Here is a 27,821-nt window from a genome sequence, read left to right as displayed (position 1 = left end):
TTTGAGATCCAAACAAGTGATTTTCATGATTAATGATATTGTAAACTATTCTTGTCATTTTAAAACTTTTGATTAGAATTTATTAGTAGTTTAATATGTCAAAATAGTAAGAATTGATGAAATGAATATAAAATAATTATACTTATTTTATTGTTGAGCAATAAAATAAATCAGATAGTTTTATTTGTCGTTTCTAGAAACCGTAGTTACCAGTTTTGGCCTATAATTTTCGTAAAAGCCAGCTAAACCGAACACTAAAAATAACACGAGAATATAAACAATTTGTTTTTTCATATATTAATTATTATTATTATAGATTGATAAAATAGATCAGTAAAACGGGTGGTTTCGGACGAAGTCCATCCAACCTCAATGGGTTTGCTTTGTCGTTTCAAAAACTTATTAGTATTAGCTTATAATGATCAAAACCAGCTAAACCCGAAACTAAAAACATACTAAAAAAGAAGATAAAACATAATTGAAAAGTAAGAAAAAAAGATAAAGGGAATTTCAAATTTAAGTTATCATTCCATCAAACCAAAAACACTTCAATTTAACTATATATATATATATATATAATATATATATATATAATCAACGCCCCAATTTCTGAACAAGCCGATTCTCAATCTCCATACGTTTCTTCACCAAAACTCCATATTTAGCAACGAGTTGCTCGTCTTCAACCGACGCAACAAGTTTACATCCGAACATTGTCTTCTCCAACTTATCTTTATACAAACACGAAATAGGCACAAACCCGCCATTATTCTTGCACAACCACCCATGGGCCGCCCTCAATGCTGCCCCTAACGAAGCCGAATCTGCTCAAAGTTGCAACAAACCTTAAAACTTTTAAATGTTCCAAGGCAACATGATTTATAACAGAATTTACCTGGTCTTTGAACTGTGTAAACATTGCACCCGAAAATGGAGGCTATGGAGGTTAAAATGCTGTGGTTTGCGGATGCACCGCCCGTTGCGATTATCCGTTTGGGTGGGGTTGGCATCCCGAATCTTTCTGCGTGACCTCTCATTGAAAGGAACTGGCCTTCGATTAGAGCTCTAATCTGCATTAATTGGTTATGGAAACTTGATCTAGGGACAATTTTTTATTTCTTTAGCATCAGGAAGACCGATTTTTGGATATACAAGTCGGGTAAAAGATTGGACTGACCTCAGAAGGAGGGTCAAACTCCTTTACTTCTTGTTCAATGACACCATCCAACGTGTCACCTTTAAAGTTCTCAAGGGTGTATCGATGGTAACCAACTGATGAATAAGAAAATTGAATTATTTCATCTTTGACTTTGTGAGTCAAACAAATTTGCAACGAATTTTAAACGATACCCCTTTAACCAAAGAAAAGGATATCAATTCAGTCCATTTACTTACTATAATTGCTTTTGCTTAGCTATAAACATGTTCATCTCAAATGATTTATGAGTTAAATAAAAGTGAAAATATTCAAAATTCATTTAAAGATGTATTGTTTTAGCAATCATAATTAACATATCAGAAAGAGCCCAACTATCAAAACACCATTGACATGCTATCCAGGCACCAGTGAAGGTGTCACACGGCCCGTATCTCATATGAGTTGTATGAGGGCGAAAAGCAAACAAACAGGTCATTTTGATGGCCATACAAAAGGTCATGAGTTGTATGAAGGTCAAATCATATGGGTCGTATGAAGACCAAATCATACGGGTCGTATGAGTGACAAAGAAATGGCTTGTGTAACCACTTTGACAAAAGCCATGCATGCCGTATGACATTTTTCGCTCTTTCATATGGCCCTCATATGATACGGTTCTTGTCCATCTTGCTGGCTCTAGTTACTATGTTAATCCATAAAATAATATATATAATACATCGTGATGAAGAGTGAAGTATATTGATAGGAATCGTATCTAGTTTCTAGTCTAAATGTCGTTTGTCTATTTTAGGAGGGGGTCAAGTGCAACTTATATTTCTATAAATAGATAATAGCTAATAGGGAGATTAGGTTATGTTTATGTTGAATATGGCATTGCCATGGCTCCTGCTTATGCAGTGAGATAGGGCTAGGCCCGGTACTTGTAACCTTTACGTTTTCGTTAATACAATCGTTCTTACATCTTATCCCTATTATCCGATCTTCACTCTATCTATCACAATCATCACATATATCAAACCCTATCATATATCATAGTATCAGTGTATGCATTGAGCTCAAAATGAAAAATTTGACATTTAAAGATCAAAAGCAGACTATAAGACACACAGAAAGAAGAGGGTGTGACTTACTGGGGAGGGGAGGGAGAATTTCATGATCTTTGTAATAGAAACCTAGCTTTCCACCTGAAAAAAGGTTATTATAGTCATTTATGCCATCTTAACATTGAAACATTAGCGTGTCATAACACACACATAAAATATGTATATGTATTATGCATATATTAAGTAGAGCATTAAAACTACAAGAAATCTTGGAATGGAATATATTAAAAATCTTAATAATCGAGTAAAACAAACCGTTCAAGGGTGGAGCTTGCTTTAGGTACTGACTAAAAGCATCCCAAGATTTATCCGCACATCGATCACGTATATCTATCAAGATCATAACATTCTTTATTACATAATACAACATTAGTCAACCCATAAAAAGACCCTATTAGTTCTGTAAAGAGTACCTTCACGAGTTAAAGACCCGTTTTTGTAGCATAACATAACCATGTAACTTTCAGGATCAACAGGGTTCGGTAGAACATGTCCCTCTAGACTTGCCTTATGTTCGATTGTTATCCCAAATACCTGCAAATTTTAACTTAAATTTCACGTTAAAGAAAATTGAATGAATAAAAAATATATATGAACTTAAAACTTACCGTATCACTAGTGCCAAGGCTTATTGCCAAATCCCCAGGTGTGTTGATGGTCAATCCTGTCAAAGTTTGACTTTCACAAGTCAAAATTGAGAAGTGTAATATCATCAATTTATCAATTTAACAAAAAATAAGTTTCACCTGCCAAGCTGTTAGGATTATCTCCAGAACACTGAATAACCAAACACTCCTTATTAAACTGGAACCTAAAGATGATCAAAATTCTTATGAATACTAGCTTCATTTAAAACATATTTATAGCATGCACATTGATCAATTTACAAATTAAGTGTCAAGCACTAACCTCTGAACAAAATATGGAGCAATTAAACCAGCAACAGCGTGCGCAGGAGCTAATTTCCCAACCTTTTCCTCTAAACCTGGAGCTGTGGCCTACATACAAAATTAAAAACACTATTTTAATGTGTTTTAATTTATAAACTATAAAACAGTTATGTTTATGAACTACAAAATTCTAATCACAAACCTCCAAAGCCCGTTTTGACCAAACTTTTTCCTTAATATCCATTAAATTCATTCCAGAACCATCTGTATGATCAATACACGCATACTTTCCAATCAAAATAGATGCAACAAACGAGCTCACAAGTGAAATCCGTTCAGTATTGTTATAAACATCAGGTTGAGTTTCATATATCCTTCTAATTTGTGGACCCGTGAACCGTTCAAAGGCCCGAGAACCAGTCAGCTTAGATAACTCCAACGGGCCACCAACAGCCTTCTCAATAGCCCTGCATTGTTCTGTTGTACTACTATCCATCCAAATTGGTGATTCTTTTGTTGCAAATGTTTGACCAACTTGGTCAACCAAAGGTTTTTTAGGGTCTAAAGATGATAAAACTTCGGAACTGCCCTTTTTCCAGTACACACTGCCATGTTGCTGCCCGCTGCCCGAAACAGCAGCGATTTTTTTGAAATCAAATTTTTTTGAGTCTTGAAGTCTTTGAAGAATTAGGTCTAGTGCTTCAACCCACATTAAGGTAGGAGAAACGATTCTACCATTGATTAATGAATCTCTGTAAACACCATCTTTGGTCTTGTAATGAGGTAATTCTGAATCGAAGTTGACTATTTCAGAAGTCAAAATGCAGAGATTAGAATCCAACACAGTGGCCTTCAATGACCTGTGAAATAATTGGGCAAAATTATCTAGGGTATAAGTTTTTAAAACCATCATTCACTTTTAATCACTGAATCACATATACCAGACTTAGGCCTGTAAACGAACCGACCGTACCTTTCGGCGAGAAGTTTGTTTATCTAAAAAATGAACATTCAATTTTAATAACCGACTTAGGCCTGTAAACGAACCGACCGTACCTTTCGGCGAGAAGTTTGTTTATCTAAAAAATGAACAAAATGAACCACCATTCAATTTTAATAACCGAATCACAATTCTCGCTTGTTCATTTATGTCTATGAATGTTCGTTCATGGTCATATATGTTCGTTTGTTTACGTTTATTTAAGCTCATTAGTTTACGTTGGTTAATATATTAACAAATGTAAATAACAAAGTTATATAGACGTAAACGAACGAACATAAATGACATTCTAGACCCTACACATATTAATTGGTTTTAGCTCAGTTACGTTTGTTCATCTATGTCCGGTTATGGTTTCTCATTTATAGTGTTGATGAACGAACATAAACAAGCACGGACACGTTCAATGTCTTTAACAAACAAACACAAACAAGAAAACCTCAAGTGCTTCGTTCGGTTCAGTTAGTTTACATCCCTAATAATATTCAGACTTACTGTGTGGAGCTATCAAATCCAAGAAAAAGAGCATCCTTAGGGAGAGACAAATCTTCCATCGAAATCGGGAGATCCAAAACCTAATCTGCAGAATAAACAAACAAATTAAGAACAATACCAAAATCAGTTACATTATACTCACTATCAAAACATAATAGAGTAGTAAACACACAATCGGTATTCAGATTCAATTGACACATGAACAAACCCTAACTCAACCGCAGCATATTGAACTAAAATAACAGTAATCTCCTAATCTAGGTGGTCAATCTGTACAAAAACGAAACGTAAAATTGTAATTGAATATAGGAACTGATGTTATACCTTCCAAGTCAATGATCGGCTTCTTTCAGTATCAAAAAAAAACCAGTAGATTTCAGCAAGCAAATTGATGAATTTGGTTTTGTGGATAAGATTAGTGAGTTGATGAGTTTATATACCTTTTGATTATCGGATTACTATTATATTATATTAATTACTAACGGTGGCGGATTCAGAAATTTTTTTCACAGGGTACACTGTTTTTAGATGCTCCAATTTCGTAGAGTCAGATATAAAAAATTCGGGTCGATTTGATGGTTTGGGTCGGTTCAGTTCGGGTATGACTGACCTAATGTCTGTGCAATGTATCAAATCCCCAAAAATCTAGTTAAAGAAGCACAGAACTGTATGTTATGTTGGTACACAATTGTGTTGAAAAACAATTATTAGAATCTATTATCCAAGTGTAATTAGCTTGAAATTACATAAAGTTGATCTTCATGATTCAACAATTGAGTGTGTAATATTTATTCAAAATACTAGTTGCGTAAGGAGGCAGACAAAAAAGATTTTAGCAACTGTATAAACTCTTTAACAATAATTAAATGCTGGAGTAAATATGAATAAATTTTAAATACAATAGCCAAGTACCTAACATAACATATAAAAATTAAAAAACAATCTAATTCAAGAATCGAACTTGAGACATGAACATTAATAGCCAAAGCTTTTGCCATTCAACCACTTCAAGATTTTGGTTAAGTGGTGCACTCCAATTTTATAGAGGATGCACTCCAGATTTTATATATAGAGTTAAACTATTATTTCGAAACTCAGGGGTTCCCTTGCACCCCCTTCTATCAACGTAAATCTGCCCCTAATTACTAATATCTTATCTTGTTTATAATATAAAATCAAATATTCTATAATTTTATAAGATGTGATAAGTGCTCACTGTTATGTTCGAATATGCTAGAGATGCACAAAGATACGGTTTTAAACCGATCTGATAGGATTAGGATCTGGTTGAACTGATTTGGACGAGTTAAACCAGGTTTCAAACAATCAACACCTAATCTTTTCCGACATAAAAACCAAGTTGAAACTTTTGTTGACCGAAGTTAGGGCCAAAACATGATTTGTGCACCACTAGATTGTGTATATATGATATACGAGATAGATTGTAACGGTTAAATAAACAGAATGTGTATGTTTCTCACTACTTACATCGGGTGGTATGGCATGAAACCCCACATTCCCCTAGAGGCTTCATTATGTCACATTAGCGCCACGTATGCGTCACATAGATTTGATCCTCCATCCATCGGCTTTGCTCAATAACAATCGTGTAATGGAATAAAGCACATTTATATAATAAAATAAAATAAGTAAGAAAAAACAAAAATCTGATTGGTCAAGGCCACATTGGCCCCCACCATCTTTCCCTCGCTCTCCGCTAGAGCCCTTTATTGTACTAGGGAGCTTGCCAATTGCCCCCCCCCCCCAACCCAATGACGCTCAGGTTGCGAGGTGAGGTGTGTTGTTAGGTGTTATCCAGTTGAGGTGGAGAGGGGCCCTACCCCATACCACTTATCCTTATCAACATTACAATTACAATGTTTCTTCTAAAAATCTTATGTATTTTAGGACACGTTATTCATACGGTCTCAAATCCCCAAACACTTTCTCTATATCATCATAGGGTTTTGAATTTTTACGATATTTGGGGATTTAGGATTTGGATTTTGATGTTATGATTTAGGGGTTACAAGATATAGGCGTTAAAAAGAAAAGAAAAAACAAAGAAAATAACGAAGTTATCAAATTATTCCTAACTTAATGGAAAATATAGATGGGGTTAGAAAAAAAGTACTAAAAATGCAAGTTTTTTAAAACGGATGTAGCCATTTAAACAAAATAAAGAATATGTACTACAGTTGCGTAGTTGGCCAAACCACATGTACTAAAATGGTACTTAACTCTTTACTTAATTATCAAAATCGATAATTTATCCAAATCATATTTTTGTATTTTATTAAATTATTTTTCAGTCAATCTTTTATTGAAAAGTTATAAATCTTTTTTTTTTATTATTATTTTAAATATTTTTAATTAATTTTATATGCAAGCAAATATGAGTTATATGTAAGTTAATATTATTTACATGTTGGTGAAAATGAAATTAACTAACAATATGTGTAGTGCATTTGTAAACCTACACATAATTAACAATTTATGTATGCAGATTGTAATACCATCTACACATTACATGTATAAACTTACACATAACAAAAGAAACTATGTATTTTTTTTATGTTTTACATATTTTTTTACCAAAAATAACACCACAAAATCTAGAATTTTTTTAATATTTAATTAATTTTAATATCATAGTGTTATATAAAAAATAACAATTAAAAAATAAAAAAATTAGGTTGTATTTCTATGTTGTATAACATTTTCGTATTGGATCTTTTGTGTTGTATTTTAATAGAGTGTGTATGTTAGGACTAAAATGTCTTAATTTTAAGTAAAATTGAATTTTAATAAACAAAACTTTAACATATTTACTAGCAATAGTCCTAACTAAATAAATAGTTAAGGACATTCTCAATTTTTGACATATTTACCTGATTATTGTTGTTTTTTTTTTCTAAAGAATAAAAAGAACTATATTAGTTTTTTGATAGTGCTATAGGTGCTAATGCATTTATTAACAATTCTTTATGTTTATGGCATAAAAGTCTAAAGACGTTGGTTATCCACTTATACTTGATAAAGTCGTACTATTAGAAAGACGTTGGTTTCGGGTTCGGGTATTACTGGGTATAAATCGGGTTTTCGGGTATTACCGGGTACAAATCGGGTTCGGGTTTTAGTGCAAAAATGCATACACTATTCGTACCCTATGGGTAGGGTCGGGTACGGGTTCGGGTATTAAAAACCCTGGTATTAGAAAACCCGGTTCTGGGTATTTATTTCAAGTCCGGTTCCGGGTTCGGGTTTTTTGTGCACCTCTAGTGTGAGAGGTCGTATAGAGTAACTTCTAGTCGAGAGATATAAGTATTTTCGGATGACTTCTTAAAAGCTAGATGGGTTTACATATTGAGTTGTTGATGTCTAAAACTTCTAAAGATGGAGGTTAAATTGACTATTTGTCCCTCTGTTAGAGGTGTTTCAGAAATGTCTGCGATCGAGTAAATAGCTCTACGAACGAATGGATTGGATCGAGTTGGAAAATGGAAAGATTTGTACAAGTTATACGTTTCTCACCACTTTGTGGAAAAGTCTTAGGTATGAATATGTTAGATACTTGTGACTCGATTGCTGAAATAGTACCTCTCCCCCAAAAAAGCATGTTTTTTTTACCGTCGCACAAAGAAAATATCTTGTTGCGAATGAACAAGATATTGAGGAATTGTCCATACGTAAAATCATCATTATTGATACGGGCATTTTCGTGTGTTATATATGTTACAGACTTACAGTGATGCATTAAAAATCAACTACATCAGTACGTCTAACATAGAATGGCGCGCTCAAGTTTTAAGACGTGACACGTGAATGAAATGATGTGATCATAATGTTACGTCCAAACCACTACAAAAGTGTATCTAAGACCATATTTATATTTAATTTAATGGATGTCCATATCCTCGCCTCTTAAATAACAGAAAAATTAAACCATTTGTACGAATGAAATATTAAAAAAGATGAAGATGAACAGGATACACAATTGATTAATCATACATGATATAAACACCACTATCACAAAAAAGGTGTAGTTAATACTTTAAACATATTTTATTAGCACTATCAATTTGGAAATGGCATCTAATAGTTTTTATATAATCACTTAATCAGTATCTAACAAATGTCAGTGCACAAATTGATTCTTATCTTCTCTTTTCATAAAAGACATGGTTGTATGCATTGTCCGGTCGTACGTAGAAATTATACAAGATATATATCTATGAGCGACGATAAGCCTATTGGATAAGATCGAAAAGTTGTATATTATTTAACAATTAATATATCTATGAGGTGGTAGACATTTTTATTTTGTAGGTACGATAGACATAATTATCCATCTAATTACGTGCATGTATAGTTCATATTAATATACCAATTGTGGTTGGCTTTATCTTTTAAGGTGGCTTCTATTCCAATAATATGGAAGTAACGGTTAAGGCTTAGGAATTCGGGATTATATAAGTTTTCTCATAATGGAGAGTGTACGGTACTCCTTGACGTTTTTTGGGTGAGTAATCCAGTAAGGCGTGAAACATCAAAACCAGTATCACGGTATAGACAGTTGACATCATGTCTCAGGAAATCTCTTCCAAACATTATTACAAAAGAACAAGTTACATTATCTATTTTAAGAATAGACATGGTCAAATTACTTTATTCGGTTTGTATCTAAATTGCAGCTTTGTGTTTTATTGTAGACTTTGAGTAAATATATCTGTGTTTTGTTGAATAACACTTCATGTGAAAGAGAAGAGAAGCGACGACTCACAAAAAGCAATAAACTCGAACTAACAAACAAAAGGAAAGGAACAATCTATAACCCACAAACCACAAGAGGAGGGAAGGGGGTGTGGACCGAAACATTACAAAGAAAAATTTATGAAACTAAATTTGTAACACCTCTCCTAATCTAAGGTTGAATTTTTTTACTTCTATGCTTCACCCAAAGAAAAGACATCATTTTAGTAACATTTATACCATTGGCTATGGAGAAGGGCTTGTTATTAAATATCATGTTGTTTCTAGAAGTTCATATCATCCAGCAAGTTACTACCGAAATGACTTCCACCGCGTGACATTCACCCAACTTTGATACCTGACAGATGCCACAACTTCCGATCAATGGTAAGCGAGAAACACAAGCGTTTTCGTTGTACGACTTTCCTTTACAGTTAAGGCTCTCTCCGCTATGATGGAGTATTCAGTAAACCCACGATGATTACAGCACATTGAGTTGATCCGATCTCCAAAATACCATAAGATCACTTTGAAGCTGAGATCATAAAAAAGATCATAAGATGATATGATCAAAAATAGGAGTATATGACCACAACTTACAAGAATGGTACATGGTTGTTTTGAAATTTACATGTATTTATATAACTTTTTTAACGGATGTATTTTTATAATTAGTCCACATGAACTACATAAATTAGCACGTTTCAGTAAATTTTAGCAATTTGAAATGATCTGACAAGCTCGTTATTTATGCATATATAAAAGTAAAAATAATTATGCATATGAAAAGTTTAATTTCAAATAGCTATTATGTTTAGATAAAATTCATTAAAGTTAGAAAAACAGGACATTGAGAAAAGCCAAATAAATAGATTATTTTCCTACATGTTGCATCTCCTTTTCATGATACGTGTACTCCAAATTAAATTATTGTGGCCAATTTATTTTTATTATAGTGTTTGTTTCTATATTAAAAGGTGACATCTAGTGAACTACAGGTCAAAATAATTTAATGATGTTTACATATGAAAAGATTCAAGGAGATATTTTCCATGTTAATAAGTGTGAACCTTATTGAACTACAAATTGAGTTTCAAAAAATATAGTAGGGAACTAATTAACATGTTCTGAAAAATATGATTGTATTAATGCTTTCTCTTATATAATTATAGAATTTCAAATTCAAATAATATATATTCACAACAACAATGGATTCCCGTTAGAGACATATTAAAGACACTAACGAGTCCTCTTAGTTTATAAGCACTTACTTTAACGACCGATGAATGAAGACGGACAAGTGGCGATAGAAAAATGTCATGTTAGAACATTTACCGGAAGAACCACTAAGAAACATAAATGAATCTGGCACTAAAGTATCAAGGTTGTTGGAGGTAATTTTCATTGGCCGACTCATCGAGCCTATGATGAGTTCGTGTCTTGTCTATCAAGTTGAGCACGTGACTTGGTTTACATGGAATAAATTACTTAATGAAGAAGTCGAGCAAATGACTTATTTATTAATTATTGTTTAAATATGTTCTTACTAATTAGTATTTTGAGTATGATAAGAAGTTTGTATTCTAGTCTAATTAGGTTTTCATGTTTAAACTAGTATATATACCCGAGCTTGTGGGTTATATCGTTGAGAGTTTAAGAATTGTAATTTTCAAGTTAATGGGAATTACAAAAATCGAACTTATGATCTAAAACTTTGTTTTTTGTTTATCAATCCGGGTCACCAAACTTCAAAGGTTACTAGATATGTTGAAGATTCAAGTATGACACAAACGAGTGAGTCCTCTTTGTCTTCAACCATTGCCATTTGGTTGATAAGCAAGGAGTTGATAACCGAAAGAGCTTATGTCGGGGTACAACTTAATTATTTTCAAAGGCAGATAAAACTAAATATCTCACATCAAGTAACTCAATTAACCATGACTAGAGAGATCCTATTGTAGAAGATAAGGTCTAACAATTTCAAACCCATTCGTTAGACAAGGATACAATGCACCATCATAATAGGTTTAGGAGATGGATCTTGTTGAGTATGATGGATTACAAGAATTTGAGGTCGGTCAGTTTATGCCGCATTGCCACTAACTTGTTGAAGAAACACCAGTTCAACCCTAGAGGGTTAAGCCTTAGTTTCAACATGGTTAGTAGTTCAAATTTTAATCTGTGACAACCCCCCCCCCCCCACCCCACCCCCCCCACACACACACAAAAAAAAAGTGTTTCTTGATTCAACCTTCAAAATCGAACATTGTAAACTCGTTACAAGAAGGGGAAGATATGAGGCCCTCTCGTAACCAACATCCGACATGTTAATCGGTACAAGTTCTTAGAGAACATTTGAAAGAGCGAGAGAGTAAGGATCCTTAAACCGTTAGTCAAAATGTGGTATTTATAGCCGGATGTGTAGATAAGGATTGACTGAGCTTTCACCATCAGGAGAACCTTCTATTTCTGTGGGAAACACGTGCAACGCCTCTGATTGGTTGTGGCAGCTGGCAAGAGTAGACAGTTGTCACTTGGAGGTACAACTCTGGCTCCCTGCAATTGGCTCAACATGCAATCCCAATTCCTTTTGTTTTAGTTGTCGCTCTCACTAAATCTTGGACTGTGATTGGCCAAAGGACTAGCCATTATGTATTGTTTGTCTCCTTCGTGGGTGGCAGGTCTTCCACTTGCAAGCGGCGCTTGCAGGCGTCTTGCATAGTGACAAGGTTAGGTTTTTGGATGGCGTCTGCGGAGTTCCTATATATGGACGGGGTTCGTCCGCGGGTGGAAACCAAGACCATGTTTTGGTTTGCTTGTGCCTGTGGGTGGGTCTATGGCGCTATCTCTTCACTTATCGCTTTTAAACAAGTGATCAGTTTAATACAAGTAGTATGAATAAGAAAGATATCCCTTCAAGTTTCTCTTTATGTTCTCATGCTTCTTTGGTAACATTTAGATTGTAATGTGTGAACTAATCAGTCAAAAGTGTATCCTTTTTTTACTTTTTTTTATATAATGGTTTTGCATATGCAAGAGGTGAGTATAAGAGTTGAAAGAAAAATTCTTACATTTGTAATTTCATCGGATGATGAAAATCCATGATCGGAATGTTCATTGATCGTACCATGTTTGTAACAAAACTCTCTTAGGTACTTTTGTCTGTTGCAATAGGTAACAACTTGGACTAAAGCAGTAAAGCTTATTTCAAGGTTTGAAACAATGAAGGGACATTTGCTACACATGCAAAACATGTTTCCTAAAACATTTATCAGGTCACTAGTTTTTATCCCCTGTATTACGGGGGTTGTTTTATATTATTTGTTCTAATATTTATTTATTTTTTACATTTATATTTTTTTATTGTATGAAAGTTAATAATATACTTACGGTTTGATGATAAATTGTTTGACAAATAAATAAGATGTTATAACCCGGTTTAAAAGCTATATGGTTTTAATGAGACCCAAGACCCGTTTATTTCTTTTACTATAAAATTGGTTGTTTAATTATAAATAATATTATGAAAGTTAATAATACACTTATGGTTTGATGAGACCCAAGACCCGTTTATTTTTTTTACTATCAAAATGGTTTTTTAATATAAATAAAATATATATATGTTTTAAAATAAATAAGATATTAATTTTAGTATATCCTATTTTATAGGACTTTTACATCAATAATTTGGTGAGAATAATTTTTAATTTAATGGGATGTTATAACCCGTTTAAGGAATATCTGGGTTTGGTAAGACTCATACCCATGAATTCGGGTCAAATGCATGAGAAGCCTCCATTTAAAAATCAAGCAAATCTGATGACTCCAAAAAAAGGGGAAACGACCACATCGCGACACGTAGGATTTTTATATTTTCGTTTATATATATTATAAATTTCCCATTAAAAGATTCTTTCAATAAAATCATCACTTTTCCTATGTTAAATTTTTTTTCTAGTTACTTCAAAAGATTCTTTTCGTATATTTATATATTCAGGCTGAACGACATAAGATATTTTGTTTCATTAAATTCCATTATATTTTTCTCTTAAGCAACACCATGATATTTGATTATTTTCACACGAAGCCCACAAAAAATGGGGCGTTGTTACGCCATTCTTGTTTATTTTTACATTCACAATTAAAAACATTACATAATTATATTTATAATTAAAAATATACATAAATATTTAAAAAAACAGCTACTAAAATACAAATATTTACAAAGCAAATGTAAACAATTCTATATTATGAAACCAACTCGGTTTTAATAAAATTTATATTAGGATATTCATAAAGATAAAAAATAAAAAAATAATTAACAATACTATGTAATTAGAAATTTTTTTTTTGAAAACTTAATGCATTGTATATTTAAAAGTAAGGGGAAGGTTCATGTGCATTTTAATCTTAACATGAGAATGTAGGAAATAATATCAATTCTTAAGAAAATGATAACGTAAGAAACAACACCAACTAAAATACCAATATTCATAAACAATGATCTGTAATAACAAAGAAAAAAACCTAAAAATTACAACAAAAGAATCACAATCAAGAACGAAATAATAACAGCAAATAACAACAAATACTTATAACAACAAAAGAAAAAATATAACAATAACAACAAAATATAAATCAGCAAATACTTATAACGTCTCATAATCAATAATTAGCAAATACGTACAAAAAATAACAGCAAACACTTATAAAAATAAACCGAATAATAATTACAAATTAGTTCTCACATTTTTCATGTTAAAAATAAAATGTATTTGATGATATTTATTAAAAGTAAATAGTAGAACAATTTTAGTTCATCTTTTTTTTTCTTTCACTTATCTCTTCATCATGAAAAGACTAACCAAGCACGTTGGACACAATGTAACACGATGTGGTTCACACACTAGCCACGTATGTCGCCACCACACCCAAAGTGAACTTGTTAATCCAAAATATAATATAAATAAACATACTTTTTATGTAAATATACACATCACTTAAAACTAATCGAATAAAAGAAAGTCCCAACATCCTTAGAAAAGGAGTGGGTGAGAATTGGTTACATAAAGAAATGCCAAATGGGGGCCACAGCCACATCACACATTTACACAACATAATAATAATAATAATAATAATAATAATCAATCAATCAATCAATTGGCATTCGATCTAATGACAGGGATGATGGTTAAGCTTTAAGATATTTAAAATATCAGGTTTAAAAACTTGACTAAAGAGAGTTTCTCACTCTCATAGTTGATGAATTTTTTAATTGATGGTGATTCTTGATGAGTCAAGCCTGAAACGTTAAAATCAGTATAAGTACTTGACATCTCGTATCAAAAAATGCTTACTCGAGTATCAAGAGTAATTTCAAACACTATTAAAAAATAACAAATAATCATAATATCAATATTAATGGGTATTCAATGGAGGGGAAAAGATCCAATACAATAATGCTTTAACGTACATTACGTACGTGAATCCATTTTTTCAAGAATCCATCCTTGAAATCACATCCAAACATCTCGGAATCTTCAAGACATATCCAATCAATCATTGGTTCACCGAAAAAAACAGTTTTGGATGGTTAATCGATCAATTTTTCACTTTTTTTCACAAAGACCGTTTTTGAGCGTTTAAGTTTTTGTGAGCGTTTTAGGTTTTTGCTTTTGTTTTTTGCCTTTAAGCGTCTCGCGTACATACCGTACGTTAAGACATTCGCATATAGTAACTGCACCCTTCAATGGAGACCCATGTTCAATACTGAGGAACAGGGCGCATATGTAACACTGTGAAAAGACATGGTTGGTTCAATGCAGGAAATCCGAGATCCTTGTGATCTTCAGTTCGATCCCGATGATAGCCTTCAGGGGAGCGGGTTTCCTCAGTATTGGAGATAAACCGGAGATACTTAAAGTCTTCATACAACTAGGTTGAGCCAGCTGACGGTAACCTTTTGCCGTTAGATCACCGATATACGAAATACCTAAAATGGGTATTTGGTTATTTCACTATCTCATGTGGCCAAATGGAAGTAGAAAGCAGCAAGTGGCCACCGGAAGGTTCTCCAAGGTGTAGGGTTATTTGTCTATATATACACCACACCACCAACATATCCCCACATTTATTTTCATTTCATATTATTATTATTATTATTATTATTATTATTATTATTATTATCTTCTCTCTCATTCCGTAACCAATCTTATCATATCAATTCCTCAATTCACATCAAACAAACAATAAAAATCCCCAATTTATCAATCATCCTACATTCATCCGTCCATCGTGTGTTTGTGCAATCAATTAATTATTATTATTATTATTATGAGGCTGATGCAGGAGGAGATGATTGGGTACAACAGCGAAGAAGAAGAAGATATGGAAATTGAAATTGAATCCAGCAGCTCAATTGTGGAATTAGGGTTTCAAGACAAATCCACCAAGGTCGTCGTTGTAGGCTATGCGCTTACCTCCAAGAAGATTAAAAGCTTCCTGCAACCCAAATTTGAAGGCTTGGCTAGGTAATTTGCATCTTTTTCACCTATTTTAAATAACCCTAATCTTGTTTTTTTTTTTTTTAATTTCAATCAACAATTATTATTATTATTATTATTATTATTTATTTATTTATTTATTATTTTGTTCTTGGTTGGATTTGTTTGTTAAATGATGAGTTGTATTACATGTTATGATAGGCTGTTTAGAAGGAAAAATGTTGCTTGCAGATAAATTATATTGTTTTAGTGACTTGTACTTTAAGTTTGAAATAGTTGTACCTTTAGATGTAAGGAACAGGTCTTTTATGATATATATATATATATATATATATATGAATAATCACATACAAGAATCATCTTAAATAAGTATAAAAGTCCCACTCGCCAGTGGATGGTGATATTTCTAGAGAAGAAAAAATGTTCCTTTCACCTAAAGGAACATTTTTTATTTATTTTTTTTAAATATTACTTCTATTGGTTAGTTGGCTTTATATACTTTTTTGAAGTGATTCTACTGTGTGAATATTCATATATTTGATTGACATGTGAGTATGTGACATTAGAACTAGAGCTTTCCAATCGCGGGTCGTAATATAAGTCACCTACTCTATCAATGTTATAAGTTGGATACCCCTGTTAGTTTTGATAGTCAGAGGGTTGGTTAACTGAGCGTTCGGACCCATTTTATAAGTTTTCAATCGCGGGCCATAATAGACTTTGTCTAGTGTATTATGGTCCGCGTGGACAATACAAGTTGGATGGATACCTTTATTGCTAAAAAGTGTTGACAGCCAATGTACCCGAACCCTCCTATCTGGAGGGTGAACATATTAGACCAATAGACCCTTGGGTCAACGTATCAGATTTACAAGGTACCCACTCGAGCTAGTGTGTCAACGTACAAGACACTCTCTAGCTGGACGGTCCTCTACCAGACCAGACCCCATAGGTGCCTGTTCTAGCTCGAGGGTCATTTGACCATTTTTAACGTTTCAACTGCGGGTGGGAATAACTATTTTAGCATCTTGTGCAATAATTGGGATATGTCTTTTAACGATATAAGGTTTTGGATTAGGTGATATTAATATTTGTCAAGTAGTGATTGACGCTAAGGCGATTTAAAACTTTGTATAATGAACTAATGTTTGTAATGTTGGTCATGATTGGCAGGAAAAAGGGGATATTTTTTGTCCCTATTGATCAAACAAGGCCTCTTTCAGAACAAGGTCCTTTTGACATTGTGTTGCATAAGGTCAGTGCGGCCTATTCTTCAATATTGGTCTGAATACATATGTCAACTACAATGGTGAACTTTTCTGTTTCCATCTCTTTATTTTTTCGTATCTTTAGTATTTGTTTCAACTGATATTTTTGTTCTTCATTTTCCTTTCGTGCAGTTGTCCGGGAAAGAGTGGCAACAAATTCTTGAGGTTGGTCTTGTTAACTATCTTCTTTACAGTAATATCGCAAATAATGTTGTTTTAATATTTTAGTTATCAATATAGAGAATGTCAATATTTATTTTTTGGATGATTTTTATAGGATTATCGGCTGACGCATCCAGAAGTAACGGTTCTTGATCCACCAGATGCTATACAACATCTTCACAATAGACAATCTATGCTTCAGGATGTTGCTGATCTGGATTTTTCTGATGCATATGGTAAATTTTTTTAATAAAGCTCATTTCTTTAAGTTTTAAATTATTAAATATTAATATTAATAACCAATGCAGGTACAGTTGGTGTCCCGAAACAATTGGTAATAGAAAAAGATCCATCATCTATCCCTAATGCTGTTAAGAAGGCGGGATTAGCACTCCCTCTTGGTATGTTTTCACACTTTTTAAAATATTTTATTTTATTTTGTAGTTTCTCTTAGTATAATATTAATTTTGTAACTTATAAACTTGTTGCAGTTGCAAAACCGTTGGTTGCAAAATCTCATGAACTGTCGCTCGCATACGATGAATATTCACTTGAGAAGCTAGAGCCTCCCCTTGTTCTTCAGGAGTTTGTTAATCATGGTATTTAATTGACGACTATACTCTAATATACTCATGAATACTCAAATGTTCATATTTACATGTTTTATTAAATACAATTTATATTTTGTAATATGACAATTATACCCTTTTCTTTTTTCATGCAGTAAAGGGTATAAATGCCATAAATTTGAAAACTGGTATATTTGATATTATGATAACTTCACATTTATAATATGATTATACCCTTATCTTTCTCCTTACACTAAAGGAAGGGACGAAGGGTATAAATGTCATTAGCTTGAAAATGGGTACTTTTGATATTATGATCTTGTCTCATCAAATACAATTTGTATTTTAAAATATGACGATTATCCACTTCTCTTTATCCTTACACTAAAGGAAGGGTATAAATTTCATAAATTTGAAAATGGGTATTTTTGATATTATGATTTTTTGTTTGGTAAATATAATATTATATCAAATTTTGAGGAGTATATATGGAATTGTCCCTATATTGAATACATTGCAAACTGAAACAATTATTAATGATGTGGTTTTAGGTGGTGTTTTGTTCAAAGTGTACATTGTTGGGGATGCAATTAAGGTGGTTAGGCGTTTCTCATTACCTGATGTCAGTAAGCGTGAGCTGTCAAGAAGTGCCGGCGTCTTTCGTTTCCCTCGGGTTTCATCTGCTGCCCAGTCAGCAGATGATGCAGATTTAGACCCATGTATTGGTGGTAAGTCTTCACTTTAAAAATTCTGAGGCACTAATAACCTGTGTGAACTGTGAAGTACACCATAGCCTTATTCGTATCTATATTCTCTTGCAGAGCTTCCTCCACGTGCCTTGCTTGAACGCCTTGCTAGAGAACTTCGTCGCCGTCTGGTATCATTCTACAAATTTCCTTTTTTTTTCAAAAATAATTTTTTTTCAAAATAAATAATTAAAATGCGTTGTTAATATGTTATATACAATGTTTGATGTAGGGGCTTCATTTGTTCAACTTGGATATGATTCGTGAGCATGGAACCAAGAATCGGTTTTATGTAATCGATATCAATTATTTTCCTGGTAATTTATGCTTTTTAAATCTTGATCCACACGGGTATTTTATATATTTTGTTACCGAATTTTGATGATGTTACGTTTTCAGGGTATGGTAAAATGCCAGAATATGAGCATATATTTACCGATTTTCTTTTGAATTTGGCTAAAAGCAAGTATAAAAAGCGGTCTACCAGCCTACCTTAAAGGGTTTGCCTTCAGATTATAATAAAGCCGGGTCGCCAACATGATGCTGAAGTTGTGGCTAAGCATGCAGAAAAAAGTTGCGAGGTTTAACTGGTTTTTAACTTGGTGTTATTGCTGAAGAAAGATGAGGAATTGATGCATTTCACCATCTTTTGAATGTAGCAAATGTGAACCAACAGTTTGCATGTGTTGTAGATATTTGATTTCGAATTTGGTCATGACGACTTTTTATATATACTTTCTTGCTGCGTTTAACCAATTTGTGCATGCTTTGTTTGTCGGATTGTTAAAACTACCTTGATGCTCGAGTGATGACTTAACCAAACGGGTTCACAAATGCGTATCATATTCTGAAGTTATAAGGCAAAAATGTTTAAAATCCTCTATTGTTGGTCAAGTCCAAACTAGGGTTGTTAGTAGGTTGGGTTTGAGACGGGTTTGGGTGATACCAACCCCTTACCCTATTATTGAAGTTTCCTAAAACCCGACAGTTATCTATTGGATGATTACCCATTAGGTATTGAACATACATGGGGTTCGAGTGTATTATCATGTATGTTATATACGTTATATAATATCCCGATAAGGTGATATATTCCTCATAAAAATTGAGTATATTGTATATCTTATATTATTTATAATAAATCAGGTTGGTAGGGATTAGGAATACAATCGGTTATATTATATACATATTACATACCGTATATGCCTAAAATAAAGAAAATCATGTCATGTGTACATATAAACGAGTATATGTTTACCGACCCTATGATAGTCCATGTGTATTGGGTATTCTTATTAGGTCCGAGTTTCATTTCCTTCACTAATAAAAAACTATCTATTTATGTCCTTTCTAGATTTAGTCTTTAACTGATGACAATATTGGTCCTTCCACTTAACAAAATGTCATCCTTTGATGTAAACTTCGATATCATGACATGGCCACGAAGGTCACATATCCATGTACTACACAACCACTTTCTAGCTTAAATACATAGTGTGTTCCTTACCATCATACAAATATATTTTTTTGGATTTTATAACGTGTGTGTTAGTGCGTGAGTGAAGGGTGGCGTAAAATATGTGTGTGAAGGTGCCGTAAATAAAGTCATAGAGGAGGAATGACCTAAAGAGTTTTACAAATTGAAAGAAGAAATTATGAGTTGTAGCCGAATAGTCCTAAGAATCCTGAGTATAAGGGGCTCTAGGTAAGTAGAAAACATGAGCACAAAAAATACGAACTCAATAACTCTGTTATTATTAATAAATAAATAAATGAGCCCCTAAAGTATGAATCCACTATAGATCTTTGTGTTTTTGAAATGGGTTAAAAATTTTAAGACATTTTTAGGCTCACTTGGTTAAATAAGAATTGGATTTATTTGTTAATATGGGCCTTAAGATAAGTTAATGGATTTAATCAAATATTGGGTTTTAACTTTTATATTTAATTACATGGTTTGTTAAAAAAATTATATAAGGGTGCAGTTACTGTACGCTAATGCCTTAACGTATGGTAGGTACACGAGACGCTCAAAGGCAAAAACCTAAAACGCTCAGAAAATGCTCACAAAACCTTAAACGCTCAAAAACGGTCTTTGTGAAAAAAAGTGAAAACTTGATCTATTAACCATCAAAAACTGTTTTTTTCGGTATGTATTGACGATTCCGAGATGTTTGGATGTGATTTCATTGATGGATTCGTGAAAAAATGGATTCGCGTACGTAATGTACGTTAAGGCATTATTGTATTGGATCTTTTCACTATATATATATATATATAAGAGTTTAAATAAAAAACAAGTGTTTTGTGAGAAGTGTGAGAAGAGCTTTAAAATAAAACAAACCACCAAAATATGACACTATACAATGTAAATATGAAACAATACAATTATTTAGAAACTACCAATCTCAACCACTAGATCATAGATCCAATGGCCTAGATCTATTCTTATTCTTCTCACAAAATATTGTTTTTTACATTAACCATACCCTATATATATATATATATATATATATATATATATATATATATATATATATATATATATATATATATATATATATATATATATATATATGGGTAAGGATCCTAAAAGAACCCTTTGCAAATTGAGAACTTTGAGAACCATTTTGGACCACTAAAAAGTAAAAACACCTTTAAAAAAATATTTTAAAAAAATTATAAGACAAAAAATAACAAAAATTTTAAAAAAGTAAAAAAACCAAAATTCTTATATTTCATTCCGGTTTCATTAAAAAAACATGTCGTATTATACACATATACATAATTTTATTTAATCTTTAGTTACGTAATATACATATGTACAGTATCATTTATCTTAAATTATACATATGTGTATAAGAAAACATGTAAATGTACATATATGTATTTATTATACATATGTGTATATAATTTAGCTAAACCGAGGGTTTTTTTTAATGAAAACGGGATGTTAAAATAAGAATTTTGGTTTTTTTACTTTTTTCATTTTTGAGTTTTTTTTATTTTATGATTTTTTTTTATTTTTGGGTTTTTGTGGTCCAAAATGGTTCTCATAGTCCTCAATTCAAAATAGGTATTGGATCATTTCAGAAGTTTTTTTACAGCGAGAAGTGCGAGAAGTGAAGGTGTAACTCCATTAATCCATAATTTCACTACCTTTTTTATGTGTAGGTGCGTTGTGTAGGTGCATATGTATGTGTGTAGGTACGTATGTTTGTATATGTGTACGTATGTTTGTACGTGTGTAGGTACATAGGTTTGAATGTGGCTCGGTACATTTATAAGTTTGTAGGTAGGTTTGAATGTGTAATTAAGATATAAATACAACCAACCTACATATATGTATGTAACATCATGTGAAATGGAGTGAAATTAGTGATTAATGGGGTTATACATTCACTTCTCGCACTTCTCGCTGTAATATCACTTTTCGTAAGATCCATCCCCTATATAATATAGGTAGTGGATCATTTCAGAAGTTTTTTTACAGCGAGAAGTGCGAGAAGTGAAGGTGTAACTCCATTAATCCATAATTTCACTACCTTTTTTATGTGTATATATATATATAATTATAAAAACGTATAAGATTTTTGGCCCATGGGAATGTTGGGTCTGACCATCTTGTCCCTCTCATGGGCCGGTCGCGAGTTGTAGATGCTGTAAGTAATGTAGGCGTGCATTTGTTAGAAGACTAAGTAATTTGGTCCAAGCTTCGTTACCCTATTTAATTTTGAATTTTGATATGTCAATACCCCATTTAGTTTTAGAATTTTGAGCAAATCCTTCCACTTTGATTTAGATTATGGTAACGTAATAACACCAACATAACGTTAAATGTTGTAAGGTTATTGTACAAATTGTGGTCACAGTTACATTACAACGATTGACAAACATTCTTAACTCTTTATTTTTCTCATCTTATGATGAAAGTGGTTAAGAGGTATGCGAACTTTAGCAAGAAACAAATATTGTTTGGAATGGATTCTTTGATAAATTTAATAAAACACTCACCCAACATGCCCAAAGTTCTCTATTATCTCCGCACAATGAAGTGGTCAAGAAATTATGAGGTTTGTTAATCTCATAGATACAATTTTAAATTCATTTAAAATGACAAGACTCAGTCTTGCTAAAACATGAAGAAATTACGAGGTTTGTTAGTCTCATAGATACAATTTTAAATTCATTTAAAATGACAAGACTCAGTCTTGCAAAAACATGCCTTCTTCATAATGCACAAGCATCACGTGATGAAAAATAGGTTATTCATGCATCATGTGATTTTGAACATGCGTTTATGAAATAAAGTGACACATGCGAGCTATTGGATTACAAACATGGTTAAGAGCATCCACAATGGTGGATGAGTAAAAAGAAACTCAACGCGCCACATCAGATTTTCACTAATTCACTTTCAAACATTAAAAACTCTCATTCTTCTCCAATACTACATACACTTTTAAATGTCTCTATATTCCACATAATCACCTACATCACCTCCAATGTGTCCACTTTTAAATTAAAATTAATTACATTGGTCCCACTTATCATGTTTGTTTCCATTCAATTTTGTGGATGTACTTAAAATCGAACATCACCTCCAATATTCATTTATCCAGTTTAGAATTCTAAATGAGAACTAAACATGGCATTGGAGTTGCTCTAAGAATTAATCTTAATATAAACAATGAACCATATCACATCTCTAAACATTTACTTTTTGTGATTTGCTATATAAAAATGATAGATGCATTATAATACTTTGTCCTTTCTCGTAAATTTATGCTTTATTCATAAAGCAAATATACAATATCTACCACTCCAAAAAGTATGCATTTGAGGTCCATCTTTGGGGAATCACATTCATACCCCCACTTGAAACATTGCTATCTGATCTGACACACTCAACAAGAAAAGATGATTTGTCCTATTCTAATTTCCTTACTCAAATCTATCACATATTTAACAAATCAAAAAAAGTCAACCCCACCCCTGCACTTGAAAAATACAACCTTTTATTTCTTATTCTGATTAGGTTATGGTTTTATTCAGATCTTTTATAAATAATTTATTATCTATCAGAAAATTTTAATACAAACTTTTATGTATAATATATGTTCTTTGATCTTTTGTTTGACATAAAACTTGATTGTATATTTGTATGTAACAATTAGAATACGAGAGTTAATCGAATTAGCCAAACACGTATGGCACCAAAACCAAATCATTTATAACCGAGTCGTTTATGAAAAATCTCAAAAACCTAATCAATTATAGATTCGACTTTAGCAATTAACCGATCTAACCCATGCTCAACAACCCTATTTAAATCCATGACCACCTGCAAACATACAAGTTATATGGTTGAATATAGGCTAATGAAGTTTGAATACTGTTACATTTTCAACTATAATAGCGACTTATACAACATTGATGAAGGTTACAAAATTGGGAGCTTCTATCTATCAAAGCTCAATAATTTAATAAATGAATATAGATCTTCGGTTTCTCAAAGATGCAGATGAAAGTTGTCAACAATATGTTGTATTACATCAGCACCATCAGAATTCATCCAAGGAGTGTTTACCTATAAACATAATAACATAATTAAAAACAAAAAATAATAAGTTTTGAAAAGCCGGTATGACTTTCAAGAAGTCAACCGGTTGCAACGTGCAGCCTTGTTCTTTAAACAATTATTGAAATATAATATTGTATTATCATATATCTAATCTACTTGCCTGGATTGTATTATGGGCAAAGTATCTTTGTTTACTTCCTTTAAAGCTAACATCAATTCTTTCCCAACTTATTTTAGTCAACCCTCTGATCATTGCTTCTGCAAGTCAAAATAGTGAACATAAAGTCAAAATTACTGAATCCTAAAGTTAAAACTTCTTAAAGCTATACCTTCCATTGAAGCACGGGCCGCCTTGAAGCTATTAACCGGCAATTTAATGGTGTTTCCTTGTATAATGATATTTGTTGTCTTTTGTTCTCCCTTCAGGATATGAGGGTATTTACCACTTCTTACAAGGTGTTTACGCTGAAAACAGATAAATATAAAAAAAACATTAATAAAATTTGCTATGTCAATTGACTAGTACAATAATATACGATACATAAGCCTGTAAACGAACCAAACATTTAGTGAACCATTCGGCGAGATGTTTATTTATGTTCGTTTATTTAATAAACGAATGAAAATGAACACGTGTCTCATTCGTTCGTTTATGCCCATAGGTTACATGTGTTAAATATATTCATTAATTAGAGCCATTACAAATTAGTCTAATATTAAAAACTTTTTAGGCCCAGCACATTGTTTTTCATATTTACTTTTAATTGGTTTTAACTCAGATAAATTTGTTCATCTATGTCCAGTTGTGTTCTTTCGCTTACGTTCATTTATACTGTTTACGAACGAACACAAACGGCCACGTTTATTTTCTTAACGAATGAACACAAACAAGAAAACCTCGTCCATTAACTGTCCGTGTACGATCGTTTCGCTCGGTTCGTTTACAGGCCTAACGATACAACCCAAATGGTATTTTATAAATAATAATGGAAATATGAATGATACCTGAGGAAGTTCATTTCTTCGGCGAATCGATGATGTGCTCCATCCCACAATATCTATATTTTTCATTTTTAAAATTAGTAAACATAGCTATAAAAATTTATAAAATATGTTAAATTTTATGATACATGTGTAGAAACATACGGTCAAAATGGGCATTTGCATAGGCAACATGGCGCTTGAAAGACTGCAATGCAGAACTGCAAATATGAATGAAACAAAGATATAAAAGTTAATTGTTGTATAGTGAACGTGATAACAAAAATCAAATAATGCAAAAATAAGATATGAAGACTTACAAAAACTTTAAGTCTTCAGTATCGTTGACCATCTGAAGCAGTAACGGGGGTTGACCATGAGCTTTATCAGTCAAAAACAAGTGTCTTCCTGTTCTTCCAAGAACCCCTGATATATGGTTAGCTACTTTCTCAACAGTAGTAGATCCACCAAACATTGGCACCTGAGATGTAATTTAAAACAGTTAGAAAGTGATATAAACAGATAGGGGTATTTTAGTCATTTCGTGAAAAAAAAACAGATAAAAATCTAACATAATGTTAGGCTCGGAAAGGGTTCAACATTGTAAGCATAGTACTCAATGGGTTGCAGGCTTCAGTTTTGGACAGAACTAGTTAAAATAGCCAGACCACAAGAAGGAAAAAAAAATTTTGAATTGAAATTTACAACTCACCTGTTTATGTCCACCTGAACCAAGATGTGGAGTGGCAACGGTAATAAAGTTTATAGGCACTAAACCAGCAATTCTTGCACTAGAGCCACACTCTAAGCAGTTATTATTGGTTGCATCTCGTGTGTAAAGTTTAGCAATAGCGTATCTTGCTATTAAGCCACCGAGTGAGTGACCGATAAAAGATATCTTTTGAAGATTAGGATGACGTTTTATTACAGAAATTACCTGTAAAGAACACAAGTCATTTAAATTCAAGTTTTTATAGGTTTAATGTATCATAAAAGTGTAGTGAAAAGAGATTAGATGATTAAACTCATTAGCTAATCTGTTTCCCATCACATCAACGCCATTGAACGTCATTAATGAAGAGTTGCGTTCGCTGCCTGTTTAGAAAATTAGATAATGAAGCTCATTGATTATGATTATACCTTAAAAGAAACTGTAAATAAATAAGAGAAACGCTTACAGTGAACAAAGATATCATCAGGATATGTCTTCAAGAACTGTTTTGCAGCATATCTCCAATTATGAGCACTGCAAGAAAGTAAAAACTGATATAACTATATCATCGTAAGCATACAGAATGTGCATTGTTATAATGATGAACAAATTACGGAAAATCAAGGTAGCAAACATATTATTATTAACTGATTCATCATGAATCCATTTCTGCAATATCAATCAATCAATCAATCAATCATGCCCAGTAAAATCCCACCGACAGCAAAGCTATAAGTAGGGTCTGGGGAGGGTGGGATGTAGGCACACCGTACCTCCATCCAAAGGAATGAAGAGGTGGCTTCCAGAGAGACCCTCGGCTCTAAGTACATGTGTATGAAGCAAAATAAAGAAAATCAAAGTTTAACAGTTATATACAAACTACTACTAATTATAATAATATTAATAATAAGATCACAGTTTAACAGCTATATAAAAGCTAATAATAATTATAATAATAATAATAATATATGTAAGGGAAATACCATTATGGTATGCGACCTAAATAAGTTAAGTCTAAGCCCTAAGGTATTCAATTCTCTCTAAAAATCCTTAACTTTAATTCTACTTCTCCACGAATTCCTATCCTCAACCATGTCCTCGGAGAGGTTTAGGTCTATCAAATCATGCCTAATCCTCTCATCCCAAGTCAATTTCGGTCGTCCTCTACCCCTCCTCCCCTCTATAGTAATGTTTTCTACGGATCTAACAGGATTCGTCGTCTGTCTTCTCTTTACATGTCCAAACCATCTCAATCTCCACTCTCTTATCTTGTCTGCTATGTTCGCCACCCCTAATCTCTCGCGAAACACAACGTTTCTTATTCGGTCTAGCCTTGTGTGCCCACACATCCAACGTAGCATTCTCATTTCTGCTACCTCCATCTTCCGCACTTGTGCCTTCTTGATGGCCCAACACTCTGCAATATCATATTTTCAATTTCAAACTTTCTTACAACTCAATTTGACTACACATTTTGGTCTATTGCAGCAATTAGTTTAACAAAATCTATATTTACATCTGTTTAGTTAATCAGCAGCACATAATCCACTCAAAATCCCTATTTAGGTCCCTTGCCCCCTGCCCCTAAGCTGTTGTGTGCACAATAACTCATCGACGGCGAAGAACCATAGCTTTGTTTTTCAGTAAGATCGGTAGGGGTGCAAACGAACTGAGCCGCTCGTGAGCTACTTGAAATCGGCTTGTTAAAAAGCTTGATCAAGCTGAGCTTAACTGAGCCCGAGCCTGAAAGTAAGCTCGTTTAATAAATGAGCCCGAGCCCGAGCTTTACTTATCGAACTCGAGCCGGCTCAAAGAGCCTAAATGAGACTGTCATTCATATAATTTCTTAAAATATATATTTAATAATTATTAATTAAAATATACAATGTTATGCAAA

The 27,821-nt window shown here is 32.7% G+C and overlaps 3 protein-coding genes across 5 annotated transcripts; 1 reads left to right on the top strand and 2 right to left on the bottom strand.

Annotated features, from left to right (window-relative positions):
• Positions 1 to 594: 594 nt before the first annotated feature.
• LOC143556939 (xylulose kinase 2-like) lies at positions 595 to 4,763 on the bottom strand. Its single transcript, XM_077046144.1, has 11 exons — positions 4,648 to 4,763; positions 3,355 to 4,012; positions 3,172 to 3,260; positions 3,009 to 3,073; positions 2,871 to 2,926; positions 2,676 to 2,796; positions 2,518 to 2,592; positions 2,290 to 2,343; positions 1,178 to 1,272; positions 896 to 1,070; positions 595 to 824 (listed from the first exon to the last, which is right to left on the bottom strand). The coding sequence occupies exons 1-11, from the start codon at positions 4,704 to 4,706 to the stop codon at positions 595 to 597; spliced, it is 1,677 nt and encodes a 558-aa protein (XP_076902259.1). The 5' UTR covers positions 4,707 to 4,763.
• A 10,950-nt stretch (positions 4,764 to 15,713) lies between these two features.
• On the top strand, positions 15,714 to 19,399 carry LOC143556938 (inositol-tetrakisphosphate 1-kinase 3-like). 3 transcript variants are annotated; one of them, XM_077046142.1, is made up of 10 exons: positions 15,714 to 15,929; positions 17,076 to 17,157; positions 17,303 to 17,335; positions 17,448 to 17,568; positions 17,641 to 17,733; positions 17,824 to 17,931; positions 18,453 to 18,626; positions 18,723 to 18,778; positions 18,880 to 18,964; positions 19,047 to 19,399. In XM_077046142.1, the coding sequence occupies exons 1-10, from the start codon at positions 15,733 to 15,735 to the stop codon at positions 19,142 to 19,144; spliced, it is 1,047 nt and encodes a 348-aa protein (XP_076902257.1). In that variant the 5' UTR covers positions 15,714 to 15,732; the 3' UTR covers positions 19,145 to 19,399. The 3 variants fall into 3 exon arrangements, with proteins under 3 accessions (XP_076902257.1, XP_076902256.1, XP_076902258.1); XM_077046141.1 differs by having other exon boundaries at positions 18,453 to 18,629; XM_077046143.1 differs by having other exon boundaries at positions 15,812 to 15,929; positions 17,076 to 17,211; positions 18,453 to 18,629.
• Positions 19,400 to 24,061: 4,662 nt separating this feature from the next.
• LOC143556941 (uncharacterized) lies at positions 24,062 to 26,593 on the bottom strand (the record flags this gene model as incomplete). Its single annotated transcript, XM_077046146.1, has 10 exons — positions 24,062 to 24,237; positions 24,392 to 24,489; positions 24,561 to 24,696; positions 25,237 to 25,289; positions 25,378 to 25,433; positions 25,533 to 25,693; positions 25,925 to 26,189; positions 26,238 to 26,307; positions 26,391 to 26,458; positions 26,505 to 26,593. Coding segments are annotated over 10 exons (1,074 nt in total), but the record flags the coding sequence as incomplete, so codon positions are not given.
• Positions 26,594 to 27,821: the final 1,228 nt, after the last annotated feature.

The sequence above is a fragment of the Bidens hawaiensis genome, unplaced genomic scaffold (assembly GCF_021521415.1).
Source record: "Bidens hawaiensis isolate Kalapana, Puna unplaced genomic scaffold, B.hawaiensis_p1.1 tig00018759_1, whole genome shotgun sequence".
In the NCBI taxonomy this organism is placed as follows: domain Eukaryota; kingdom Viridiplantae; phylum Streptophyta; class Magnoliopsida; order Asterales; family Asteraceae; genus Bidens; species Bidens hawaiensis.
Note: the sequence above shows the minus strand (reverse complement) of the source record. Positions and strands in the feature narration are given on the sequence as shown.

Coding starts and splice junctions, on each gene's coding strand:
- LOC143556939 (XM_077046144.1), bottom strand. CDS start 4,706: ATGGAAGATTTGTCTCTCCCTAAGGATGCTCTTTTTCTTGGATTTGAT. Junction 4,013..4,647: donor GGATTTGATAGCTCCACACA/GTAAGTCTGAAT, acceptor ATTATTTCACAG/GTCATTGAAGGCCACTGTGT. Junction 2,593..2,675: donor CGGGTCTTTAACTCGTGAAG/GTACTCTTTACA, acceptor TGATCTTGATAG/ATATACGTGATCGATGTGCG.
- LOC143556938 (XM_077046141.1), top strand. CDS start 15,733: ATGAGGCTGATGCAGGAGGAGATGATTGGGTACAACAGCGAAGAAGAA. Junction 15,930..17,075: donor AAATTTGAAGGCTTGGCTAG/GTAATTTGCATC, acceptor CATGATTGGCAG/GAAAAAGGGGATATTTTTTG. Junction 18,630..18,722: donor TTTAGACCCATGTATTGGTG/GTAAGTCTTCAC, acceptor ATTCTCTTGCAG/AGCTTCCTCCACGTGCCTTG.